The sequence below is a fragment of the Trachypithecus francoisi genome, unplaced genomic scaffold (genome assembly GCF_009764315.1).
Source record: "Trachypithecus francoisi isolate TF-2019V2 unplaced genomic scaffold, Tfra_2.0 Lachesis_group1, whole genome shotgun sequence".
Taxonomy (NCBI): domain Eukaryota; kingdom Metazoa; phylum Chordata; class Mammalia; order Primates; family Cercopithecidae; genus Trachypithecus; species Trachypithecus francoisi.
The window spans coordinates 4,655,779-4,679,278 of NW_022681454.1; the positions used below are offsets into that span (position 1 = coordinate 4,655,779).

Consider the following 23,500-nt stretch of genomic DNA (forward strand, 5'->3'; position numbering starts at 1 on the left):
GGCTGAGGCATGAGAATGGCTTGAACCTGGGTAGAAGTTGCAGTGAGCCAAGATTGCACCACTGCACCCAGCCTGGGCAATAGAGCAAAACTCTGTCTTAAAAAAAAAAAAAAAAAAAAAAAAAAGCACAGCATATTAAAAATTCCAAGATGCAGCTAAGGCAGTGCTAAAGGGAAATTTATAACTGTAAATGTCTACATTCAAAGAAAGAAGAAAAATCTCAAATCAAAAACCTAAGTGAACAAAGTGAAGAACCCAAAGTGAACCCAAAGTGAACAAAAGGAAGAATATAATAAACATGAGAGTGGAGATGGGAAGTAAAAATACAGAGAATGGAAAAACAAAAGAGATAGTCAACAGAACCAAAAGTGGGTTTTTTGAAAATAATAACAAAATTGACAAATCTTTCACCAGACTGACCAAGAAAAAGGGACACAAATGACTAAAATCAGAGACTGAGCACCATGGCTCACGCCTGTCATCCCAGCGCTTTGTGAGGCTGAGGTGGAAGGATCGCTGAGGCCAGCATTCAAGACCAGGCTGGGGGAACATGATGAGACCCCATCTCTAATAAAAATAAATAAATAATTAATTACAAACCCAAGTTTCTAAAATCAGAAATGAAAGAGGAAACATTATTGCCGACCTGACAGAAATAAAAGGATTCCATGAAAACACTACGAACAATTGTACACCAACAAATCAGACCATCTAGACACAACAGCCAAACTCCTAGAAAGACACAAACTACCGAAAGTGACTCAAAAATGACCCCAAGTAAGCACGTGGGGTATCAACCCCACCCTCGGTCTCCTCGACCGTTCAGTGCAGGGTGGGGAGACGGGGAAGCATGATCTCTATTCCCTGGCCTGCATTTCCAAGTCTGAATCCCCCAGCACCCTGGGGAGGGCCTCGTAGGAGGAGGTGCCACAGGCTATTGTGCCAGGAGCCACCGGAGGCTGCAGTGGGGGCTGGGGCGCTGGGTTCCTGGAGGGTCTCCTTCCAGTCAGACAATGCCCCTGGGGAAGAAGCCTGGGTCTGAACCCCCCACCCCTCCTTGGGCAGATGTGTGGGACCGGGGCCAGGCCTGTGCTGGGAAATGGGCAGATTTGGCCACAGCCCCTGGGGTTCTGGGCCAGGCCACAGGAGGCACCTCTGAGTGGTCTCACTATGCCATGACGTCCATCCTGGGAGGATGGACAAAGCGCTGCAAGGCAGAGGGGACCCACAACAGTATCCCCTGTCTGGGCCATTTCCCTGGACTCAACTTCCTCATCTATCCTCTGTGGCCTAGATTTCGGACAGCCCTGCCCACCTGCTGTCCGTTCACTGCTCAGTCTGCAGTGACTGTTCTATAGCACTCCATGGCTCCCCAGTGCTCTTGGGGGAAAGGCCAAGCCACAGCCTGAGGCCGCAGGCCCTGCGTAGCTCTCCAGAAGAGCTTCTCACCATCCAGCACCCAACCCACCCACTCCCAACTGTGCACTTCCCTGCATAAGCCCTGCTCACTCACCCCCGCTCACACCCCACTCATCTCTGCTCACACTCCCGCTCACTCACCCCTACTCACTCACCCCTATCACACCCCCGCTCACTCACCCCCATCACACCCCCGCTCACTCACCACCACTCACACCCCACTCCTCCCCGCTCACTCACCCCCACTTGCTCACCCCTGAGCCTTCACACAGGCTACACCGCCAGCCCCTCCCCCACCACCAGCCCCTCACCCACCACCTATTACTTGACTAAATCCTCTCAACCCTCTGGTCCCAGACTAAAGAGGCTTCCCTAACCCGGGCCAAGTGCTGCCCCGCCATCACGCCACTCACCCTTTTGTGGCTTCTCTGGCCTGAAGCTCACATTCCCACACTCAGCCCCTGCCACCCAAGGACCCCACAAGCCCCACTGGTGGGTGGGGCCTGGCACACTCTGCACAATGAGCTGCTTTTGCATGAGCTGCTCTGCGGCTTTGGGCAATCACCCGCCCCTGTGTCCTCTGTGAAGTGGGATGACAGGTGCACAGGGCTGCCGAGATACCAAGCAGATAATACGGGCACGAGAACCGGCGTTCAGGGCCTGGTTCGTGGAGGGGCCCCAAGTCCCAGCTCAGCAGAGCCTGCCTTGATCCCAGGGTTATGTCTGGGGATTCCCAGCATGCAGGACTTTCCGTGCTCAAGGCAGGATGGTCCCTGGGCAAACCGGGAAGAGCTGGCTGCCCCAGTAGGGCACAGAGGGCCTGGCCCTGTGTGAGAACCGCCTGTCTCTAGGGCGCTTGCCAACATCTGCTGTTGGCCACGACTCAGCACTTTCGATGGTGGAAAAACCACCACTTGTTTCTGAATCACAAACCCCAGGTGTGCCCTGACCCGAGTGGCCCCAGAAGGCGCACAGGAGGAACTGGGGCACTCACTCTCCACGTGACCCATCTCCACGGCGACCAGAAGGGCCCACTCATAGTAGCCCTTGCCCTGCTGGGCCGGGCCCTGGCGGGTGCAGAGGTGGCCCAGCTGCAGGAGTACGTGGGTGAAGTCCCGGCCACACTCCCCGCAGGGCAGTCTCGAGAACAGCCGCACGGCCTCCAGGAGGTAGTGCTGGGCCAGCCTGCTGGCACCCGCATGCAGACACAGGGTCCCGAAGTTGGCCAGCACCACTGCCTGGTTCCTCCGCTGGCCCAGGTCCCGAGCCGCCCGTAGGGCACGGTAGTAGCCCTCGGCTGCCTGCCTCGTCCGGCCCATCCTCTTCAGAGCCACAGCCACCATGTTGGCAATCACGCCCTCCTGGTCCTCGCTGGCCACCACTGCATCCTGGACAGACTGCAGGATGTCCAGGGCCACCGGGCTCTGCCCATGAAGCACGTGCAGCCAGGCCAGGGCCACCAGGCGGTCCACGACGGCACGGACTCCAGCAACAGCACTGGCTTCCACTGCCTGCGTCATGAAGGTGATGGCCGGGCCGTGGTAGCCATGATGGCTGTACAGTTGGGCCAGGCTGGCATGGAGAAGGCCGTGCAGCGCCTGGCCTGTGCCTGGGGTTAGGGAGGCCAGCGCTTGCCTGAGGTAGTGGGAAGTCTGGGTGGGGAGGCTATGGGGCTGGAGGGCGTTCTGGAGCACCAGGTTCACGCTCCTCAGTGAGCCAGCCAGCGAGTCCTGTGTCCTCAATGAGGCCACCTTGACACAGCTCAGCACCAGGTGGGGCAGGCACTTGCGGCTGTAGATGTCAGCCAGGAGTAGGTAGCAGTCTGAGAGCCACGCAGCCTCTGGGGCTCCCGAGTCCCTGTGCAAAAGCAGCAGCCGCTCTAGGAAGGGCAGGGCCTCCTCGGGCTGCTTGAGGTGCACGTGGTGCCTGGCCAGCAGGAAGCAGGCCCGGGCCTCGGCCTGCAGGCTCTGGCCACCCACCGCCTGCCGCAGTGCCAGCTGCAGGAGCTCCCCCTCCGCCTCAGTGCTGCAGATGTGGCTGGGCATCCCCAGGAGCAGGGCCATGGCTTTGGGAACCACCTGTGTACACTTCTCCCAGTTCTTCTGCTTCCGGTAAATGCTGGCCAGGTTGGCGTACACAGCCACCACCAGAAACAGGTCCCCGAAGCTGCCCTCCAGGGCCCCCAGTGCTTCCTCAAAGTACACCCGGGCCTGGGACAGCTTGAGCCTCCTGCTGCACAGCCGCCCCAGGAGGAAGCAGAGCCTGGCCAGGGCCATGAGGAGGCCAGCTTTCTTAGCCGCCCCTCGGGCCTGTGCCAGGCGCCCAGTCAGCTCCTCCTCATCGCTAAAGCTGCAGAACACACTGCTCAGCCATGGCAGTGCCACGTCGTACAGGCCACGGAAGCTGGCCTTGTACCCGGGGGTGTTCAGGAACAGCAGCAGTGAGCTCAGGGCCTCTGGGTCCTCCCAGTCATCCTCAGCTTCCAAGCAGAAGGAGGGCTCCTCGGGGTCCTGCAAGCTCACGTTGCTGGATGCCGCACAGAGACCCAAGGATGCTGGCTCCTGGGGGCAGCCTGGGCAGGTCTTGCATTGTTCCAGAACATTCTTCACCTTCTGCAGGGTCTCCTGTGGCTCCAGGCCCAGGCAAGGTGGAGGTATTTCTGCAAGTCACAAAAACATCTAGACAGATTAGAGTCCAGCAGTGAGTCCTTGGTCCACTGGGGGCAGGGTCCCCGCATCCCCGCCCTCTGTGTCCCTGGTGCAGCTTGCCATGAGACCTTGAGAATTATGTGCAATGCAAACCTGGGGCCTGGAGCACGTAGGAACTCCGGCACTATGGGGACAGAGAGAACACGCAGGCCCGTGGCCCGACTGTCCTACGAAACCACCCTCCTGTCCTACTTTGTCGCCCACCTGACAGCATGGTTTGAGGAGACTATGTCAGCTCAGTGATCCCTCAGAGATGCCTTTCCCTTTAGAAAGAATCAAAGCCTTCTAAGTGGACCCATGTGTATGCAGCACCACAACTACACATGTAACTTCTGTCAGCATATGGGCCCCCCGGTGGGGTACCGGAATCCATGAAATCCTCAACAGCCAATCAGAGCTATGGATCAGCTCAAAAGCTGCTATGCAAAATTGGTAAAGCCACCGATGGCACAGGACAGGGGTGTGGTACCCAGGTACCAAGCTCCGTGCAGGGAAACAGACCATCCCTGCAGGAAGGATGGGAAAGCTTCCAGGCCCCTGTGGCCACCTTCACCTTGGATGGTCTGAAAACCTGAAGCCCACAGTTCCTAAAGGGTTAACAAAGGCCAGGCTGCTCAAGCAGCCCGCTGGCATCTGCTGGCTTCCAGCTGGCTTCGGTGAATTCCTGGTGAAAGCCCCCTCCCAGAGGTGAGCAAACAAGCGCATTTCCTGTTGGAAAACCTGGGATGAAAGGAGGCATTACTGGGAAGGAAAAAACCTAGATTTAAACAGACTGTCTGTTTCAAGCTCACATGTAAAAACTATTTTCAATACAAACTGTCTCCTTATTCTTCTGTAAAGCCTTGGAATTAAAATAAATAAATAAATATGATTTAGAGGCAAATGTTTGACTTGACTACACTAGATTAGCTAAGAAATCTCCCCCACCAGGCAGAGGCACACAGCCCCTCCCAGCCACCACCCTGGCCTCCAGGACAGCTGGAGAGACACGTGCCTTTGCTCCGTAGACTTTGGCAGAAGGTATAACCACCCGCTCCCTGAGGCTAAACCTACAACAGCCTTCCCTTCCCCACTGGCTTCCCGGGCCTCCTCTGGGACCTTGTGCCTGCATCCCAAATGTACTGGGATGGATCCCATTCCCAGGGAACTTCCAAGGGCCCTTGGGGCGTCCACATCACCAGGCTGTCCACATGCGGACCCTGTGTGAGGGGAAGAGACAGAGCCCCAGAGCGGAGACGGGAGGGCCTCCCTGAATCAGCCCCTCAGGAAGGAGCAGACCCTGCAGGGATCTCAGTTGAGGCCCCTGCAACCTAAGACTCTGAATTCTGCCACCTGCTGAGGGCTGTGTGGCCTCCCATCTCTGAGGCAGAGCACAGGGCGAACTGCAGCTTCTCCGGTCATGAGAAAGGAGCTCAAAGCTCCATGTGGGCCCCAGCAGTGGAAAGTTTGCCCCACCTCAGTCGGGGACCAGGCGGGGGTCAGCATGTTCATTGGAAGAAGTGTGGGACCCCACAGCCTCCAGTGCCAGAGTAGATGGGAGGTTTAGGTCCACCTCAGGCGACGTCCCCCAAGCCCCCAGCCCACACCACAGAGGGGTGACAGCCACATCCAGTGCCCACCATACTCAGCTCTGTCACCTCTCCCGGCGTTACCCCAAGGCCCAGTTCGTAACCAGAGGAAGCCTGAGCCACCAGCAAAACCCACCTTGTTCCTGCGGCTGCTCGGTCTCAGCTTCCTCTACTGAGTCTGGCAAGGGAGAAAAGAGAAGCAATGAACACCCCCAGCCAGCACCTCTGGTCCCACGTCAGGTTGAGCTGGGTGTCGGTGTTGCAGGGTGAGAGCATTGCAGGGTGCAGGGGTTGCTGGCTGGGGTGTTGCAGGGGTATAGGTGCACACTAGCATAGGAGCACTCCTGACACCTGAGGGAGAGGCACAGCCAACGGGCCGGAGAATTCCCGTGTTCCAGCATCTCCAGGCCTTCACCCCACCCAAGCCCTGTGGGGACTCCACTCTCCCATCTTCTGGGGACATCCTCCCATCATCAGTGGGAGCACGCTCTTGGCTTCTATCGGCTCCATCAGGGAGTAGGGCGCATGGAACAGTCAGCAACTCTGAGTCCGACAGCCCAGGGATGAATGCCGATCCACCGTGCACCCCCACCCTCTTCATCCCAGGGCAGACAGCTCCTGGGTCTGTTTCCACCCCAGCAAAGTGGCTGACACTAACTGCTTACTGGGTTTCCATGGAGATCCAATGAGAAATAGCTGTAAAAGGTGTGGACCGCGTCAAGTGCTGTGAACTGGGATAACAGGCGTGCAGTTCTGGGGAGCACCCTCCAATGCCCCCACCCCAGAACACCTACACCTTGTAACACCCCACCCCACAACACCTACACCCTGTAACGTCCCCACCCCACAACACCTGCACCCTGTAATGCCAGCCTGGCCAACATGGCGAAACCCCATCTCTACAAAAAAATACAAAACTAATCCAGGGTGTGGTGGCGCGTGCCTGTAGTTCCAGCTACTTGGGAGGCTGAGACATGAGAATCACTTGAACCCAGAAGGCAGAGGTTGCAGTGAGCCAAGATCATGCCACTGCACTCCAGCCTGGGCAACAGAGCAGGACTCTGTCTCAAAAAAAAAAGCGGGTGTGTAGGCACATCTGTGTTTATCTACACCCAGCAAATAGCACGATCTCTGCCATGTTTCTTTATGTTGGGGATGACATACCACCTTCATCCACGCACTGCTCTGCAGCCCCCAGAGAAACCTTTGGCACACAGAGGGGCAGTGAGGTCAGAGGGACTATCTCTGTCCTTAGAAGGCAGCAGCCCTGGGATCCCACCATGACATTCCCTGGCAGCCAGGTGACCAGGCCACACCACAGCCTGGGTTGTCTTGTGACGAGGAGAAAAGTCGCTCTCACCCAGGCAAAGTGCAGTGGGCAAAGGGCTGGGCCCCAAACAGGAGCCTTCAGGGCTGGCAAATTAGAACCAGGTCCACACCCTCTCCCTCGCCCAGCGTCTCAGGCAGGTGTGTGGGGTCAGGGTAGGAAGGGCTTCCCTGGTGTCCACGGGAGACTCAGGGCCGCGTTCCCACGCCCCCAGCCCCTCACCCATCCTCTCTCCTGTCTGGCTTGTCTGCAGCCCCTGTGTGCCCTGGAGGCGGCGGCAGCCTCTGTCTGTTCACCTTTCAACGCCCGGGGGCTAGCACTCACTATCTGTGGATGGACGAGGCAGCGGGGGCTGCGGAAGGGAAAGGGGAGGGCAGCAGCCCTGCCACAGGCATCACCCACACGCACCCAGGCTGTACACACTGCAGACATCAGTGCCTGACATCCGCCTCAGCAACTGCCTGGCATCCTCCTCAGAAAACCGGCCCTTGCTGAAGAATGACTTTTCTTCCTCATTGAGAAAAATCGCACTTTCCATCCTAGAAAAAATTAAGTGCTTTATTTAAAATAACATATTTGCGAAGTCAGCATTTCACACTAAGACACATTTCCATTCCTTGATTTGACAGTCTCGGAGCACTACTCTCTGCCCAGGGCTGGAGACAGAGATTTAAAAACAACAACAAGGCCGGGCGCGGTGGCTCAAGCCTGTAATCCCAGCACTTTGGGTGGCCGAGACGGGCGGATCACGAGGTCAGGAGATCGAGACCATCCTGGCTAACATGGTGAAACCCCGTCTCTACTAAAAAATACAAAAAACTAGCCAGGCGAGGTGGCGGGCGCCTGTAGTCCTAGCTACTCGGGAGGCCGAGGCAGGAGAATGGCGCGAACCTGGGAGGCGGAGCTTGCAGTGAGCTGAGATCTGGCCACTGCACTCCAGCCTGGGCAACAGAGCGAGACTCCGTCTCAAAAAAAAAATAAATAAAAATAAATAAAAACAACAACAACAAAAAGTCCGGATGTGGTGGCTCACGCCTGTAATCCCAGCACTTTGGGAGGCTGAAGCAGGCGGATCATTTGAGGTCAGGGGTTCAAGACCAGCCTAGCCAACATGGTGATACCCCGTCTCTACAAAAATACAAAAATTAGCCAGGCATGGTGGCATGAGCCTGTAATCCCAGCTGTTCAGGAGGTTGTGGCAGGAGAATCACTTGAACACGGGAGGAAGAGGTTGCAGTGAGCCGAGATCACACCACTGCACTCCAGCCTGGGCAACAGAGCAAGACACTGTCTGGAAAACAAAAAACAAAAAAAAAAACAGATCCTGCCCTCAAGGGGTGCCTTGTCTGGCCAGGGGCAGATACCCAAAAGCAGGAAAGGCTACAACAGATGCAAACAGGTAATGGTGTTCTAGGACAGTAAGCTCCTAGATAGCCTTCAAAGCCCCACCTCAAATGTCCCCTCCCTTATGAAGTCCCCTATGACAGCTGCAGGCAGAACCAATCCAATCTCTCCACATTGTAAACTCCCGCTGACTCTGTACAACCTCAGTGCTCCCCAACATAAACTCAGGGCACTCTCATAAAGTCAGGGAGAAGAACTACAGGAAGAAACAGAGAGAGAGGGAGAGAGGGAAAGAGAAAGGAGGCAATTTTTGCTTATAGGACTAAATTACCAGTAAAATATGAAACTTTGAAAAGCATCTTATTGAGATTTTTTTAAAAACTTAGAGTAGCTTACAGCACATTCTACAAAATAACGGGCCTATATTCTTTAAAAACATCAAAGAAAGACTGAAAAGCTGTTTCATATTAAGAAGGCAAGACAGCGCATCTGAATAGAACATGCGGTCTGAAATTTTCATTGTCTATAAAGGCATCATTGTGAGTACTGGCAAAATCTGAGTAAGATCTGTAGATAATGGCATTGTGTCAGTGTTAATTTCCTCATTTCAACAGTTGTACTGTGGTTTCATAAGCAGATGTCCTGGTTTCAGGAACCACATACTGCATTATTTAGGGGTAAAGGAACATCATGTTTACAACTTACTCTCAAAGGGTTTAGAAAAAAATAGAAGAAAAAAATAGAAGTGAGAGAGAAAGTAACAAAGCAAATATCATAACATGTTAACATGTGTGCAATCTGGGTGAGGGCATATGGGAATGTTGTACTCTTTTTGCAACTTTCTTCTAAGTCTCAAATTGTGTCAAAGAAAAAAAAGAAGAGCCACCAGGTTGTTCATTAAATAAAAGATGAAAATCGGCCGGGCGCGGTGGCTCAAGCCTGTAATCCCAGCACTTTGGGAGGCCGAGACGGGCGGATCACAAGGTCAGGAGATCGAGACCATCCTGGAGAACACAGTGAAACCCCATCTTTACTAAAAATACAAAAAACTAGCCGGGCGAGGTGGCAGGCGCCTGTAGTCCCAGCTACTTGGGAAGCTGAGGCAGGAGAATGGCGTAAACCCGGGAGGCGGAGCTTGCAGTGAGCTGAGATCCGGCCACTACACTCCAGCCTGGGCGACAGAGCAAGACTCCGCCTCAAGAAAAAAAAATAAATAAATAAAAGATGAAAATCCAGGGTCTGGATTAGGAAAGATATTCAGCAAACATTTGTTGAGTGGATGAGAGAAGTCAGAATTTCTCCATTTGTGAACAGGACCAATGGCACCTGGCCCTGTCATCCTTCTGGGTTAAAGGAAGGGAACAAACTAGCTCATTCCCTGGCTCTTCTCTGACCCTTTTTAAGTTCAGCACATGCTGACTTCACACGGCCCCCAGTGACCTGTTGAGAAGTTGTGGTCTCCGTTGGAAATGGTAGGGATCAGCTAGACCAAGGATGCCCAGACAGTGTCCCGTGGAACACCAGCTCAGCCAGAAGCAAACAGGGTTGTGTGAGAAGAGGATTCTGGAGGTGACGTAAGTGTGGGAAAGGCATTTCAACAGGAAAAAGATGCCTTGTTTGTGCTGGGAATCCCTGGGATCACCCACAAGGGCTGTGCACAAAGCTTTTCCCCACTCCTCAGGGCATAATGAAGTCTGTGATGGAGTAGTGGGTGAGAACATGCTTTGGGAACTGCTGGTGTAGCTCCTGCCATCAGAGCATGGCCTAGCCGGCTTCCAACTGCTTCTGATGCACAGGTGCCAGAGGTACCAGAGCAGACGGACCCTTTCCATGAGGGGAACAAATGCATGGCTTGATGAGGCATGATAACAAATGGCCTCTGAGACCCAGTCTGAGAAGTGTTGGTCTGTCGCAGCCCCAAACATGGAAAAGGACCATTGAAGACAAGCATCTCATTGGTGGGGCCAGGACCAGGGTCATATGACCCAGAAAGTGGCCTCTCCATGCACCCACATTCTCTGTGCTCCTTGACCGAGGGCTGAAGAAGGTCAAGTCCAGGGAAATAGAATTCCATCAAAGGATGGGCACAGCTGACTCCTCTCCAAAGATCCCCTGCTGTTGCTCACACTGGGCAGGGAGGACACAGAAGTGACCAGGGAATTCTTCTCTTGGAATTCCCTGGCTGGGTGCAGGCAGGTCATGGGCGGTGTGGGAATCACATAGGAAGAGGCGTATGGCCAGAAGAGTGCCCCCACAGAGGAGCGACGGGGGCTGACGGGAGGCCCCAGGAGAACAGCGGGGTCAGGGAGAGGAGGCATCCCGGGCAGAAGGGCACACGTGTCACCCAGAGCCGTGTTAGAAGGCATGAGTTACTCTGCGCAGCTGCACTTTGGTGAGCTGATGGCGAGGGCCAGCCTGGCCATGGGGGCCCGCAAGGCCGGGCCCAGAAGCTTCCTGGGGCTTTACAGAGGAGGGCGACATGTGTACTGGATTACATTGTGTCCCTCAATTCATGTCTCTCGGAACCCCAGAAGGTAAGCTTTTCTGGAGAAAGGATCTCTGCAGGTGTAATTAGTTCAGCTAAGATGAGGTCAGACTGGAGTTGGATGGGTGCTAGGGGACGGGCACCCTTGTAAGAAGAGAATACAGTAGATACACAGAGGAAGACAGCCACATGGAGATGGTGGCAGAGTGCAGTGATGTGGCCACAAGCCAAGGAACGCCCACGGCCACCAGGATTTGGAAGAGGCAAGAAGGACCCTCCCCTAGAGACTCCAGAGAAAATGTGACCCTTCTGGCCTTAGTTTTAGACTTTCGGCCTCCACAACTCTGAACGAGCACATTTCTGTGGCTTTAAGCGCCTGATGTGCAGTGCCTTATCACAGCAGCCACGGGAAGATAATGCACGTGGGCAGGTGGGCATTCGAGGGAACGCTCTTCCTGCAGCAGCCCGGAGGAAGGACACCGGGGAACCCTGGGGCCGAGGGGGCAGCAGCCTGAGGACAAGGGAAGAGACTAGGTGTCATCCACAGTGACTTCCAGGCTTGTCACCTGGGAAGCCAGGTGGACGCAACAATGTCCCCTTAGGTGAGATGGGGGTGGGTTCAGGAAAGGGGCGGGGCTCCAGCCACTCACTCGGACACGGGGCCCTGCATGCTGATGAGGCCGCTCCGCACAAACCCCACCTGGCCCGAGGCTGAGTGTCGGCCCACGCACCAGGGCAGGCCGGGCACCCGCGCCCCAAGGATCTCGATGAGGTCGCCACCTTGGAAGGTCATCTCTTCGGGCCCCGAGCCCTGGAAGTCTGCCAACGCCGAGGCCAGGCCCACAGCTACAGAAGAAAGCCACACGGTGAGTGCCAGGGAGACCAAATAGGGGCCACAGCGGGCAGACAGGGCCGATGCCAGCCACCCTGGACCATGGGGAATTCATGTTTTGGCTGCTAGGAGGTTCGTAGTAAAGCTTGGCCTCCGCAATGAGACAGGGAACATCTACGTGGTCCTCAGAGGGATGTTTTTATCCCTCTATTGAAGATGAGGAAATGGAAGCTCAGAGATGTTGATAAATGAGCCTCAGCCATCAGCCTCCAAAACCAAAGCTCTTTCCTCCTTTCCTTCTGCAGCCACAACCCCCAGCCCCACCCACTCCCCACCCCGCTCCTGCAAGGGGCATTAGTCCCCCTGACAGGTGCACAGGCCATCCAGACACCGGCAGCTTGGCACAGAGCAAAAAGCGCTGGATCTGGCATCCAAGCAGAAGGGCTGCTGGCAGTGCCAGCTTTTCACAGAGAAGACACAGTCACAGTCCTCTGTTAGTGCGTGGGGCAAATTCTGCCAGTACCAGCCCACCTCGACGCAGGGCCTTCCAGGCGTTTCACACAGCGACAGAAGGGTAGAGTCTGAGACTGTTGGGTTGCACTGTCTGAGAAGTGACATTTGGGAGCTCTTCGGAGACAGTGGCCAGGGGTCTTGGTGCGGCTTCACTGAGCATCCTATGAGGCTGCATCAGCCCCCGGAGTTCCTGAGTATCAGTTATAACCTCACAAGCTGGAGAAGACTCGGTTGGTACAAAAGTAATTGCGGTTTTGCCATTGAAAGTAATAACAAAAATCACATTTGCTTTTGCACTACCTAATAGCGCGCGTTCGCTCGCTCTCTCTCTCTCTCTCTCTCTCTCTCTGTCTCTCTCTCTCTGGCTCAGGGAGGGTTCAGGACAACTTCCAAAATGTTGGTGCTGCTCCCTGGCACATACCTTTCCCCGGGAAAGAGAGGCCCATGGAAACACTTACCCATGAGCAGGTTGTCGGGCGTCCCAGGGCCACCCATGGCGTCATCGATGGGGTCCTGGGGGACCCTGAGAGCCCACCTGGAGCCAGAAGAGGGAGGTCTTTGCTGTGGGATTTCAGATTTGGGGCAGATACATCCTGTGCAGAGACTGGACAGGTCAGCCGCCCCCAGCAATCCAAGCAGGTCCCTCGCCTCCCCCGACACATACACGTGTGCACACACACACGCCTGCCCGGCTGTGTGGCCTTCAGGCCCCATGTGTGTGGCACTGCTCCCAGGGAGCCCCATGTCCCTCAGCCTAGGGCCCTCATCCTGGAAACACCACCACCCCTGTGAACCTGGGACCCTGCAGACCCCCAAAGCACCTGCCTCCCCAGGCTCCGCACAGAGAGGGGTGAGGGAGATCCCAGCCTGGGGCTCTGGAGGCCTGGATTCAAATCCTAGCACTCCTGTGACTTTGCCATATAACCTGGACAGATCACTCCTCTCTCGGCCTCAGTTCCTTCAGCCAGAAAAAAAGGAAGCTGAACTAGATGACTGAGAGTCCCTCTTTCCCAGATGGCAGAACACACTCAGTGTCCCCTGTTGGGATGCCACTGGCTAGAGGACATAGGGAGGATTCTTAGGAGAAGCTCCTCCTGGGTCTCAGTAATGAGAGAAGCCAAGCCACAGCCTGCCATTTGAGATAAGGCAAATCAAGAGACTGAAGTTCTCTCTTTGCTTTGGCTACCAGGAAGCTCCAACCCAAGTTAATATCCCTGCTTCAGCAAGTGAACAGGAGTCTGCATGTCACCTGTCCTCACATCCCCTGGCTCTACCCCAGGTCCCCTGTGCCTTCTCACTCTGGGTACACATGTTTTATGTAACTTCCTCAAAAGCTTTTTGGATGAGCCTGGTGAGAGTTCATGCCACACCTCCTGTGCCATCGAACCCTAGGATATTCCTGCCAGGTGGATGTCATTGGCCTATCATGCAGTTGGCAGGCCAGAGGCTCAGACAGGTGGCCAACTTGCCGAGGCCACACAGCTGGGAAGCAGCAGAACAAGTCCATGGCCAGGTCTGTCCGGGGCTCCCACCATTCCCTGTCCATCCCCTTGACCTCCAGATGACCCGGGCCTGGGAGTCTCGGTGAGGCCAACAGCTCTCAGAGCAGCAAAGGCCGGTACCTACTGATGAAACGGAATCAAAGGCTCCGGGGTGGCTGCCACTGCCACCTCCTCGGAGGACACGCTGGGGCTCGGTGGTGAAGAGTCTGCGTCCGGGGCCGCCTCTCCCCGGGGAGCCCCCGAAGCCTGCCTGAGGGCCTGGGGGCCATTTCCTGCATCCCGGGGACCGGTCATCACTCTCACATGGTGGTCAGGACACAGGACAAAGAAGGGCCCTTCAAAAGGATGGAGGCGGTCACTGAGGGTGGCTGGACTGGGCGCAGCTGTGGCCCTGCCCCTCACACCCCTGCCGGACAGACCACAAAGGCAGCACCCGCAGAAGTGGCTCCCCCAATATCTGCAGGCACAGAAACCCAAAGGGGCCCAGACGGGGAGGTGGGCCTGGGGCGAGATCCCAGCTCAGCCTCCATGTGCTGTGTGAGGCTGGCTCAAACGTGGGACCCCCAGGGCCCTTCTGTGTGGACTGCCCCAGTGAGCCCAGCCACCGCTGGCAGCCCTCTCCTGCTGTGCTTGGGTAGGAAAGACAGCCTCATGTCCCCTCCTCAGACTCGGGGCCAACCACGAGGCCAGCGCAGCAGCCATGTCAGGGACACGAGCTGGGGGCTGGCACTAGACAGAACCTCTCTTCCGCTGTTTCCCAGGCACCTCTGTGTCCCTGGGGGCCGGCCAGGGTCTCTACCACTAAGTGACAGTGCCACACCAAGCACACCTCCCTGCCTGAAACACCCCTCAGCCTCCAGAGACTCCGCAGCCCACAGCCCCCGGCATGCTCAGCACAGCGGGATCCAGGCTGTCACCCCACGGCCCGGGTGTGCCCCGCACAGCTGGACCTTGGCCATCACCCATGCAACACTCACCTTCTTGGACGAGGAGGCTCTCGTGGGTCAGCCTCAAAGCATTCTCATCCACATGGACTTGGATGGCCGTCTCCTCCTCCTCACTGGGCGAGAGCAGCCAGAAGGCCTGGTCCATAAGCAGGTTTGCCAGGCAGTGATGAGTGAAGCCTGTGGAGGCAAGGCCCAGTCACCTCAGGGCTCCGGAAGAGGGGCAGGGAGGCAGGGAAGCCTGTGTGGCCCCAGGTTAGCTGAGCCCTGCACTGACCAGGTCCAGGGAGACTTGCCCTGAGGTGCACACAGTGCTGGCTACACAGCCTGACCGTCCGGGCTGTGAGAGGTCAAGCTCAGCTCCACCACCCACCAGCAGCAACCATGGTCAAGTTATCTGACCTCCCCACACCTCCCTATTCACCTCTGTGAGACAGAGACCATGTGGTCGGGGGCCGTGCAGGCCGTGGGGGGTGCGGCTAGCAGCAAGCTGAGTCTGAAACACACATGAGCAAGCCCCACCCCACATTATGAGCTGATATCTGTTTCCATTTCTATCAGGTGAAGCCTTGTCTTTGGGGTGCTGCGAGCTCTCCACTCCCGTCTGGGACAGTGAGCCTTCGTTCACCACAGCTGAACTAGGAGGCTCGGTGCATGCTTAAGGCACAGGCAAGTGACGTGAGAATCCTTCCTCCACACTCAGCGTAGAGTGGACTCTGAAAGAGGGGGACGGGAAGCCTGCTGCCCTCTGGATGGACGCCCCCCTGCCCCGCCCACAATGGCCATCACTGTGGATGGGCAGCCAAGGATGAGCCACTTCCTCCAAGAACCGGCCAAGGGGGATGAGCGTCAGCCCTGCTCACCGGAGCTCGGGGAATTGTGGCTACAATTCCTATTCCCTAACTTACTGGGCCCTGAAATCAAGGGTGGTACAGCAAGATCCCCAGGGAGGCTCCGTTAGAGCCTGGAATTCCTCCAAATGGAACAGGGAATATTTCAGAAGAGCTCACGTGGGTGAGCTTTCAAATAACAGCTTTCCTGGTCAGCACCGAGGCCACTGGATGGCAGCTTCCCCCAAGTTGTGGTTGAGTGAAATGACAGAAGGCAGCATGTGAAGGCAACTAGAAGTGCAGCCTAAATCATTCCTTCAACAAAGACCCACATCCATCCATGACTCCGCCTACCCGGCACTTCTCCCTGAGCACCAGGTGCGCATACCAGTGTTGCTATCTCGCTGGAGAGGCCTTTGTGAACCTGCCTGTTCTAAAGCACAGATTTGTGGCTCATGCCTGTAATGCCAGCACTTTGGGAGGGCAAGGCGGGCAGATCACCTGAAGCCAGGAGTTTGAGATCAACTTGATCAACATGGTGAAATCCCATCTCTACTAAAAATACAAAAATTTAGCTGGGCATGGTGGCTTGTGCCTATAATCCCAGCTGCTCAGGAAGCTGAGGCAGGAGAATCGCTTGAACCCGGGGGGCAGGGGTTGCAGTGAGCTAAGATTGCACCATTGCACTCCAGCCTGGGTGACAGAGTGAGACTTCATCTTAAAACAATAAATAAATAAAGCACCAATTTGTAATCTAAGTGCATAGTGTGTAACCAGCACCTTCCAACGGGCGTCCCCATGACCAATTCTGGGAGGGTCACCTCTTTACCAAGAGCATGGTAGGTGGAAAACTTCCAGATTTCTTCAAAAGTCTTAAATGTCACCATGATCCGGTCCTGGTCACTGTGGATCGACAGCAGCCTGGCTGATAATTCCTTCAGAGAAAGAAATAGGAATTCAAGAGGGCCCCAGGAGGGAGCTCTGGGGCATCTGTCAGGAGGACAGGGTCCACATGACAGAGACATCTTGCAGATGTGGCCCCAGCGAGGCACGACACACCCAGGGCAGATTCCTTCACATTCCAAGTCAGCTCCTCCCCTGCTCTCAAGCCAGCCATGGCTCCCCAGAGCCTGTGGGGAGAAGCTCCTGCCCTTCCCAGAGCTCATGTGGCCCCCATGCCCTGGCCCCTCACCCTCTATGCCTCCCCCTCAGCACTCCACCTGCCTTATCCCCCACACACCAGTGACCGCCTGTTCTCCCCACCTAAGCTGGTTCCTGTTCGGCTGTGCTCCCAGCCCCACCTGCAGCATCAGCTCCGATTTCCATCTCCCCAGCCAGCATCCCCTCTCCTCTGATTTCTACTCATCAGTGTTGACAGGCACATGAAAAATAACAGCAGCTAACACAGCTCTTCCAACTCGGGAAGTATGTGTCGCGGGGTACTATCTCCATTTGAGAGACAAAAAATAAGGCCCTGTTTCTTTCTTTTCTATTCTTTTTTTTTTTTTTTTAGAGATGAGGTCCCACTCTGCCGCCCAGGCTGGAGTGCAGTGGCACAATCACGGTTCATTGCAGCCTCAACCTCCTGGGCTCAGGTAATCCACCCATTTTACCCTCCCACAGGTGTGCACCATCACACCTGGCTAACTTTTTTATGTTTTGTAGAGACGAGGTCTCCCTATGTTGCTGAAGCTGGTCTTGAACTCCTGGGCTCAAGTGATCTTCCTTCCTCGTTCACCCAAAGTGCTAGGATTATAGGTGTGAGCCACCATGTCCCGCTGAGGGCCCCATTTCTTATCCAAGGTCTGACCTCTGTAAGTGGCTCAGCTGAGATTCAAACCCAGAGCCAGCAACTGACTCAGTGCACCTGTGCCCAAATATCACGCACCACAGCCCCACGTGTTGAGCAGGTACTACGTGTCCAGCACCCTGCAGGTGCTTGGTGTGAGTTAATCACATAACCCTCAAGTCAGCTCCTAGGGACGTAATTCTAAGCATCCCCAGTATGTGGCTGAGGAAGCAGGGTTCACAGAGGCTAAGAGGCACCGGCCAAGGCCAGGCTGGTTCAAGCCCAGTCAGTGGTGGTAATGCCCAGCCCAGCTCCCAAGCCCCCGGCCCTCAGCCATGGGGAGGTCTGCCAGGCCCAGACACACCCTCTGCCAGCCTCCCCAGAACGCTGGTATGTGCAGAGGCCTGCAGGATGCTGGCTTTGTCGCCAGGAAAAAAATAATAAGACTAACTTCACACTCGTCCTTAACTCCCCATCAAAGAGACTTTGACAGTCCTTGCGAGTGGAGGACAGGTGGTGAAAGTGACAGCTCGAGGTCCCCTGTGCTGGGGCTGTGGGAGAACAGAGGGGACGATCACAGTGCCCCCCACGAAGCAAGTGGGAGAAACAACGCTTCACCATCCCCCGGGTATCACAGCCTCCCCTCCCTCCAAGGCCACCACTCTCCTGAGTGGCTCTTGCTCTCAGAGGCCTGTATCCTCGGTCCCCGGTCTCAGACACTGCACCTTAGTCCCTCCCTGCCCCCGACTCCAGCTCCCATCCCTGCCCAGGCCCCAGAAGGCTACTCACCCCGAGCACGCGGGCCATCTCCCGGCTGTCATTCTCCAGCAGGCGGAGCTGGCCCCGGAGGGTCTGCTGTAGGCCGGGGTCCTGTAGCCCGCTCTTCCTCCGCACAGCCAGCAGCTGCAGGGTCAGGTCTGGAGGGGCAGATGGAGAGTGGGCAGCTGGTCTAGCCTGGGCTGGGAGGTCTGTGGGACACTGTACTCCCCCTGCCAGCCTCCAACCACACACCCGACCCCGAAGGCCTGGGCAATGGGCTCCTGGGGAGCCCAAGCCCTGGGTTTAGATCTCAACCTTGCCCCACCCCTAAAAAGGCCTTGAACCGCTGCTTAGCTCCCAGCCTGTTTCCTTCGGGATGAGTGCCTGTCCTATGGAGTGGTGGAGACAAGTGGACTCATGCAGGCCAGGCCGGCACAGCAACTACCGCACACAGATGGTCTCTCCTCCCTGTCACCATGACCTCCAACCCTTCCCCTCAGTGCCCTTCCCCTAGAGGGTTGCTGCATCGGAACCTGCGGGCACAGGACCTGGACAGTTGCATTTAGCAAGGCCCTCTTCCACCCCCATGGTGACTGTAAGGTGGGGAGTCTGGGACCACGGGCACCCACCTCCAGCAAACACCCCATAAGCACCTTGGAAACCTCAGTTCTGCCTCCCTACGCCAGCTCCTTTCCACTTCCTCCCTGTCTCTCAGAGGGCAGCGGGGCCCCACCCCTGCTCGGATCAATGACACCTCCCACTCACACACCACATCGGCCACCAGCAACCTCGTGGGCTCCACCCCCCACCCCACCCCTGCCCCATCCTGGTTCCGAGCCTCGGCGGGTCTGACCTGGGCAGCTGTCCACACCTGGCCCTCCCTCCCGTCTGTCCCCGATCTGTGCAGAGCCACTGGGACCCCATGACGGCACGGTCCGACCCATCACCTCTGCTCTGGGCCGTCCCTGTGGCACCGTCCAGCGGAACCTTCCACAGGGGTGGGCGTGGGCTCTGTCTGCTGGGTCCCATTCGGGGGCCACCCGCCATGGGGGCCGCAGAGCTCCTGAGATCCACCCCCTCCTCCATGTCTGAGGTTGGCAGTTTCCCACTAGAATCCAGGCTCCCGGGGCTGTAACCCCGTCTGCCCTGTGCACTATCCCTCCCAGTGCCTGGAAACACAGAGAAAAAGGGCTTCCCGGTCCTCCAGGTCAAGACTCTGCCCCAGATCTCTAGGCAGTGTCATTCCAGGGGCTTTGGCCTCTACAGAGCCAACGGGAGAAGTGGGGGAAAGGGGGAAGAGAATGAGTAGTAGAACGGGAGAAGGAGAGCAGGGAGGGGGAGAAACTGGGATGGGGAGAGGGAAGGAGAAGGGAGAAAATGGGGGCGGGGGTGGAGAGGGATAGAGAGGGGAGAAACTGGGAGGGGGAGAGGAGGGAGAGGAGAGAAGCCAGGAGAGGGAAAGGGAGGGAGGGGGAGAAAATGGGAGGGGGAGAAGGAGGGAGAAGGAGAAAACGGGAGGGGGAGAGGGAGGGAGAAGGAAGAAAATGGGAGGGGGAGAGGGAGGGATTGAGGAGAAACCAGAGGGGGAGAGGGAGGGAGAAGGGAGAAAAGTGGGGAGAAGAGGGAGAAGGGAGAAAACAGGAGGGTGGGGAGAGGGAGGGAGAGGGGAGAAACCAGGAGGGGGAAGAAAATGGAGGGGGAGAAACCAGGAGGGGGGGAGGGAGGGAAGGGAGAGAAACCAGGAGGAAGAGAGGGAGGGAGAGGGGAGAAAATGGGAGGGAGAGAGGGAAGGAAAGCTGGAGAGACAGATGGAAATGAGACAGAGGCAGAGACGGATTCTCACACCTTTGAATAAGCTTGAAGCACCTGCCTGAGAGTTTTCTGCTAGGGGACCCTTGAGCAAACACCCTCACCCACTATGGGGGAAGGGCCAATCTAGACACTTCTGGAATCTGGAATCCACTCCCCCAACAGGAGACACCAGTCCATGATTCCACAGTGGTTCCTGAGCTGCAATGGCCTGAAGTTCCTGCTCCCATAAGAGGGTGGGCATTGTATTATCCCTTTTTTGTTGTTGTTGTTGTTTTTCAGAACAGAGTCTCATTCTGTTGCCCAGGCTGGAGTGCAATGGCGCGATCTCGGCTCACTGCAACCTCTGCCTCCTGGGGTCAAGTGATTCTTCTGCCTCAGCCTCCAAGTAGCTGGGATTACAGGCGTGTGCCAGCTAATTTTTGTATTTTTAGTAGAGATGGGGTTTCTCCATATGGGCCAGGCTGATCTTGAACTCCTGACCTCAAGTGATCCACCTGCCTCAGCCTCCCAAAGTGCTGGGATTACAGGCAAAAGCCACCGCACCCGGCCTGCATTTTCAAATTCTAAATAACCTGTCCTATTGCCTAATGCATCCTGGTCATCCCAAGTGGCCACCAGCAGTGCTGACCACACAAAAGGCAAGTCAGAGGACAGTCGGGCATCACAGCAAAGGTGAAAAGCCAACATGGATGCTGGGGTCTCCATTCCTCCCCAGCTGGGGGTCGGGGGGTCTCCAGGGTAAGGGGCTTTTTAACATCTCCACAGCCCACAACTTCCTGGGCCCCCTCTGTGGGCTCTGCTCCCCAGCCCAGGGCTGCCTCCCTCCACCCGTGCCCTGCGGAGATCCCATCCCTGGGAAGCCTGTGCCTGGACGCCTCGCGCCACAACGCAGAGGGTACTTTCACCGACTTCTTACCATATGGCACCTGCAAAGCCCTTCCCCACGGTGTCACCCACGGAGCCCCCAGGACCCGTGTCCCCTGTTTGTTCAGATGCATACAGGGAAGCCTAAGGGAGCCCCAGGGGCTATGTCCCCCTCGGGGTGCAGGACCTGGGCGTCCGCATTGAACAAGCTCCTCTTTCTATTCCTACCGTGATTTTAAGGCGGGAAGTCTGAGGCCACACGTTGAGAAGCCCTGGGTTAGACTCTTGGATGCCCAGGGAGCGCCACAGCCCAGATTTGAACCTGAAGCCCTGTGTGGGGCACAGAATGTTTACCTGTGGGATAAGCCCCCATCTGCCAGGGAGGGGTCCCAGCGGCCGGCCCAGCCACACGGGCAGCAGAAGCCTCGTCTGCAACACAGCAGGTTCCCAGGATTAGGGGAGACCAAGCAAATGCCTGGCTCCCCTGAAGGCACCAAACACTCCAGGTCTTTCTGCAAGAAAAGAGGTGAGTTCTGTCCTGCACAAGCTGCCTTTCCCACAGCTGCCTTCCTCCCGTCTCCCCAGAGCCCAGCAAGGAGGGAAGCTGCCTGCATTTCCTAGTGTGCTGTGACAAGCTACCCCACACTCAGAAGATTAAGACCACACAACCCGTAGGACCCCACTGCTCTGAAGTTCCAATGGGCCTCACAGAGCTAAAGTGAGCGTGTGGACAGGGTCCTGTTCCTCCCAGGGGCTCTGGGGAGAATCCACTCCTCGCCCTCAAGAGGCCGCACATGTCCCTCGGCTTGTGGCCACCACTTCTACTTCCGCTTTGTCACTGCATCTCCTTTTCGGCCTCTCCCTCCTGCCTTCCTCCTACAAAGGCCCTGTGATTCCATGGAGGGCCCATCGGAGCATCCGGGATCCTCTCTCCATCTCGAGATCCTTGCCTTTGATGACATCTGCAAAGTCCTTTTTGCTGGATGAGGTAATGTAGGCATAGGTCCTGGGCATAAGGACATGGGCATTTTTGGGGGAGTTTACCTTGCCGCCCACAGATGGGCTCAGCCTCACAGCTTGTGCAGGTGGGAGCTGGGACACAGACCCCTACTGGCTGCTCGGTTCCCTGCTGGGGGTCACCCCTCTGGCCATTGGTCCTGCAGAGTTTGCATCTTGGCCTGGGCACTTCATCTTTGTCCTGCGCAGTTTCTCTATCCAGGCCTCAGGATCCAGGGGGATCTGATTAGGAAAACCTGCCACTGCAGCAGAGAGTAGTGAACTTCCGTGTGGCCAGTCTTCACAGCCTCCTAGACGTCTCGCTTGGAGCCCTGGGCGCAGCTCAGCCACAGTGGTCTTGGGCCTTGCATCGCCCAAGTGATAGTGTTCACTTCACACCAGCATTTGCTGACCGCGTACAGTGGTGTGCGCTTGCCCTGTGTGGCCAGAGCCCATTCTTAGGCCTCACTTACTCTGCAGCCCCAGCCCAAGCCCAGAGCTAGGCATGCAGTGAGGACTCAGAAATATCTCAAACGGGCCGGGCGCAGTGGCTCACGCCTATAATCCCAGCACTTTGGGAGGCTGAGGCAGGTGGATCACGAGGTCAGGAGTTCGAGACCAGCCTGGCCAACATGGTAAACCCCGTCTCTACTAAAAATAGAAAAATTAGCCAGGCAGGGTGGCGCATGCCTGTAGTCCCAGTTACTCGGGAGGCTGAGGCAGGAGAATCGCTTGAACCCGGGAGGCGGAGGTTGTAGTGAGTCGAGATTGCAACATTGCACTCCAGCCTGAGCGACAGAGTGAGACGTTGTCTCAAAAACAAAAAAGAAATGTCTCAAATGGAAAGAAGCGTGTGTTGCTCAGATCTCGGCTCCGTTGGTTGATGCACCTGACAGCTGTAACCGAAACACACCCCGTGGATGCCCCCGTGGGCTAAAAAGAACGTGTGCTCAGACTTTCGTGCTACAGAATCCAGCAGCAGCCAGCCTGGAGACTCACTCCCTGTGTGAAGAAGATCTGAGCCCCTGGCTCATCGCAGGGAATGAAGGCCATGCAGATCCTGCCCCTTTGTTTGGAAGGGTTGGATGAGGGTTGCCAGGTGGAGGATGGTAGAGGGAGGGTGCTAAGGGAAAATGCTATTTCAACTGCATGCTTTTTTACAGGGGGCCTGTCCAGCCCGCCACTGCTGAACCACCCTGTATGGAAGTCCTCTCAATCAACCCTATGTCATGGTCGCCGGTTCTGGGTCTCCTCTTCAGCCTCTCGAACAAGGTGCTGTCCCTGTTAAAGTTGATAGGTGTCCGGCCCAACAGCTTCTAAACATCATCCTCCAGTTCAGAAGCCAGGGCTCCCTGGAGACCCAGCCGATCCCAGGGCTGTGGCAGGGAAAGTGCAGCATGAGCCCGGAACATCTCATGTCCCGGAAAGCAAGGACGCACCTACTGAGTGATGTAGACATATGGAAAACCCAAATCTAGGGTGATCTGAATGACGAAATAGGTAATGATATATACAGTCCGGAGACTCGATTAAAGATGTGTGAGCCTACGCTGAATTAAATCAGTGGATACCTGGGGAGCGGAACAGCTCTTCCTTACAGTTGAAAACTGATTGCTGAATGGAGAAGGCTTGCTTCATTAGACAGTCACCGCCTGGCAGCCTCTGTCGCAAGGACTATTTCAGCCAGGCCAGCCCATGATGAGACAGTAGAGCTTCAGGAGTTTGACAAGGAACAGGATATTCACGCAGTTTCAGAGTGTCGTCCCCCCAGTTACTTACTAACTGCGGAGGGGAGAAAAATAGCCGTG

General features: G+C 56.3%; 1 protein-coding gene across 5 annotated transcripts in view; it reads right to left on the reverse strand.

The window, feature by feature from the left end:
• Positions 1-21,314, reverse strand: part of SH3TC1 (SH3 domain and tetratricopeptide repeats 1) — a 33,020-nt gene extending 11,706 nt beyond the window's left edge. For 4 of the 5 annotated variants that reach the window (XM_033213611.1, XM_033213609.1, XM_033213613.1 and 1 more), the window contains exons 1-10: positions 21,051-21,216; positions 18,051-18,178; positions 16,302-16,407; positions 14,676-14,822; positions 13,823-14,033; positions 12,655-12,731; positions 11,502-11,697; positions 7,431-7,561; positions 5,832-5,873; positions 2,414-4,078 (exon numbers count right to left, since the gene is read on the reverse strand). In XM_033213611.1, the coding sequence (XP_033069502.1) occupies positions 2,414-4,078; positions 5,832-5,873; positions 7,431-7,561; positions 11,502-11,697; positions 12,655-12,731; positions 13,823-14,033; positions 14,676-14,822; positions 16,302-16,407; positions 18,051-18,178; positions 21,051-21,069 (2,722 nt within the window). In that variant the 5' untranslated portion in view covers positions 21,070-21,216. Of the gene's footprint in view, positions 1-2,413; positions 4,079-5,831; positions 5,874-7,430; positions 7,562-11,501; positions 11,698-12,654; positions 12,732-13,822; positions 14,034-14,675; positions 14,823-16,301; positions 16,408-18,050; positions 18,179-21,050 lie in introns of all 5 variants that reach the window. The other variant, XM_033213612.1, reaches the window with a different exon arrangement.
• Between the last annotated feature and the right edge of the window lie 2,186 nt (positions 21,315-23,500).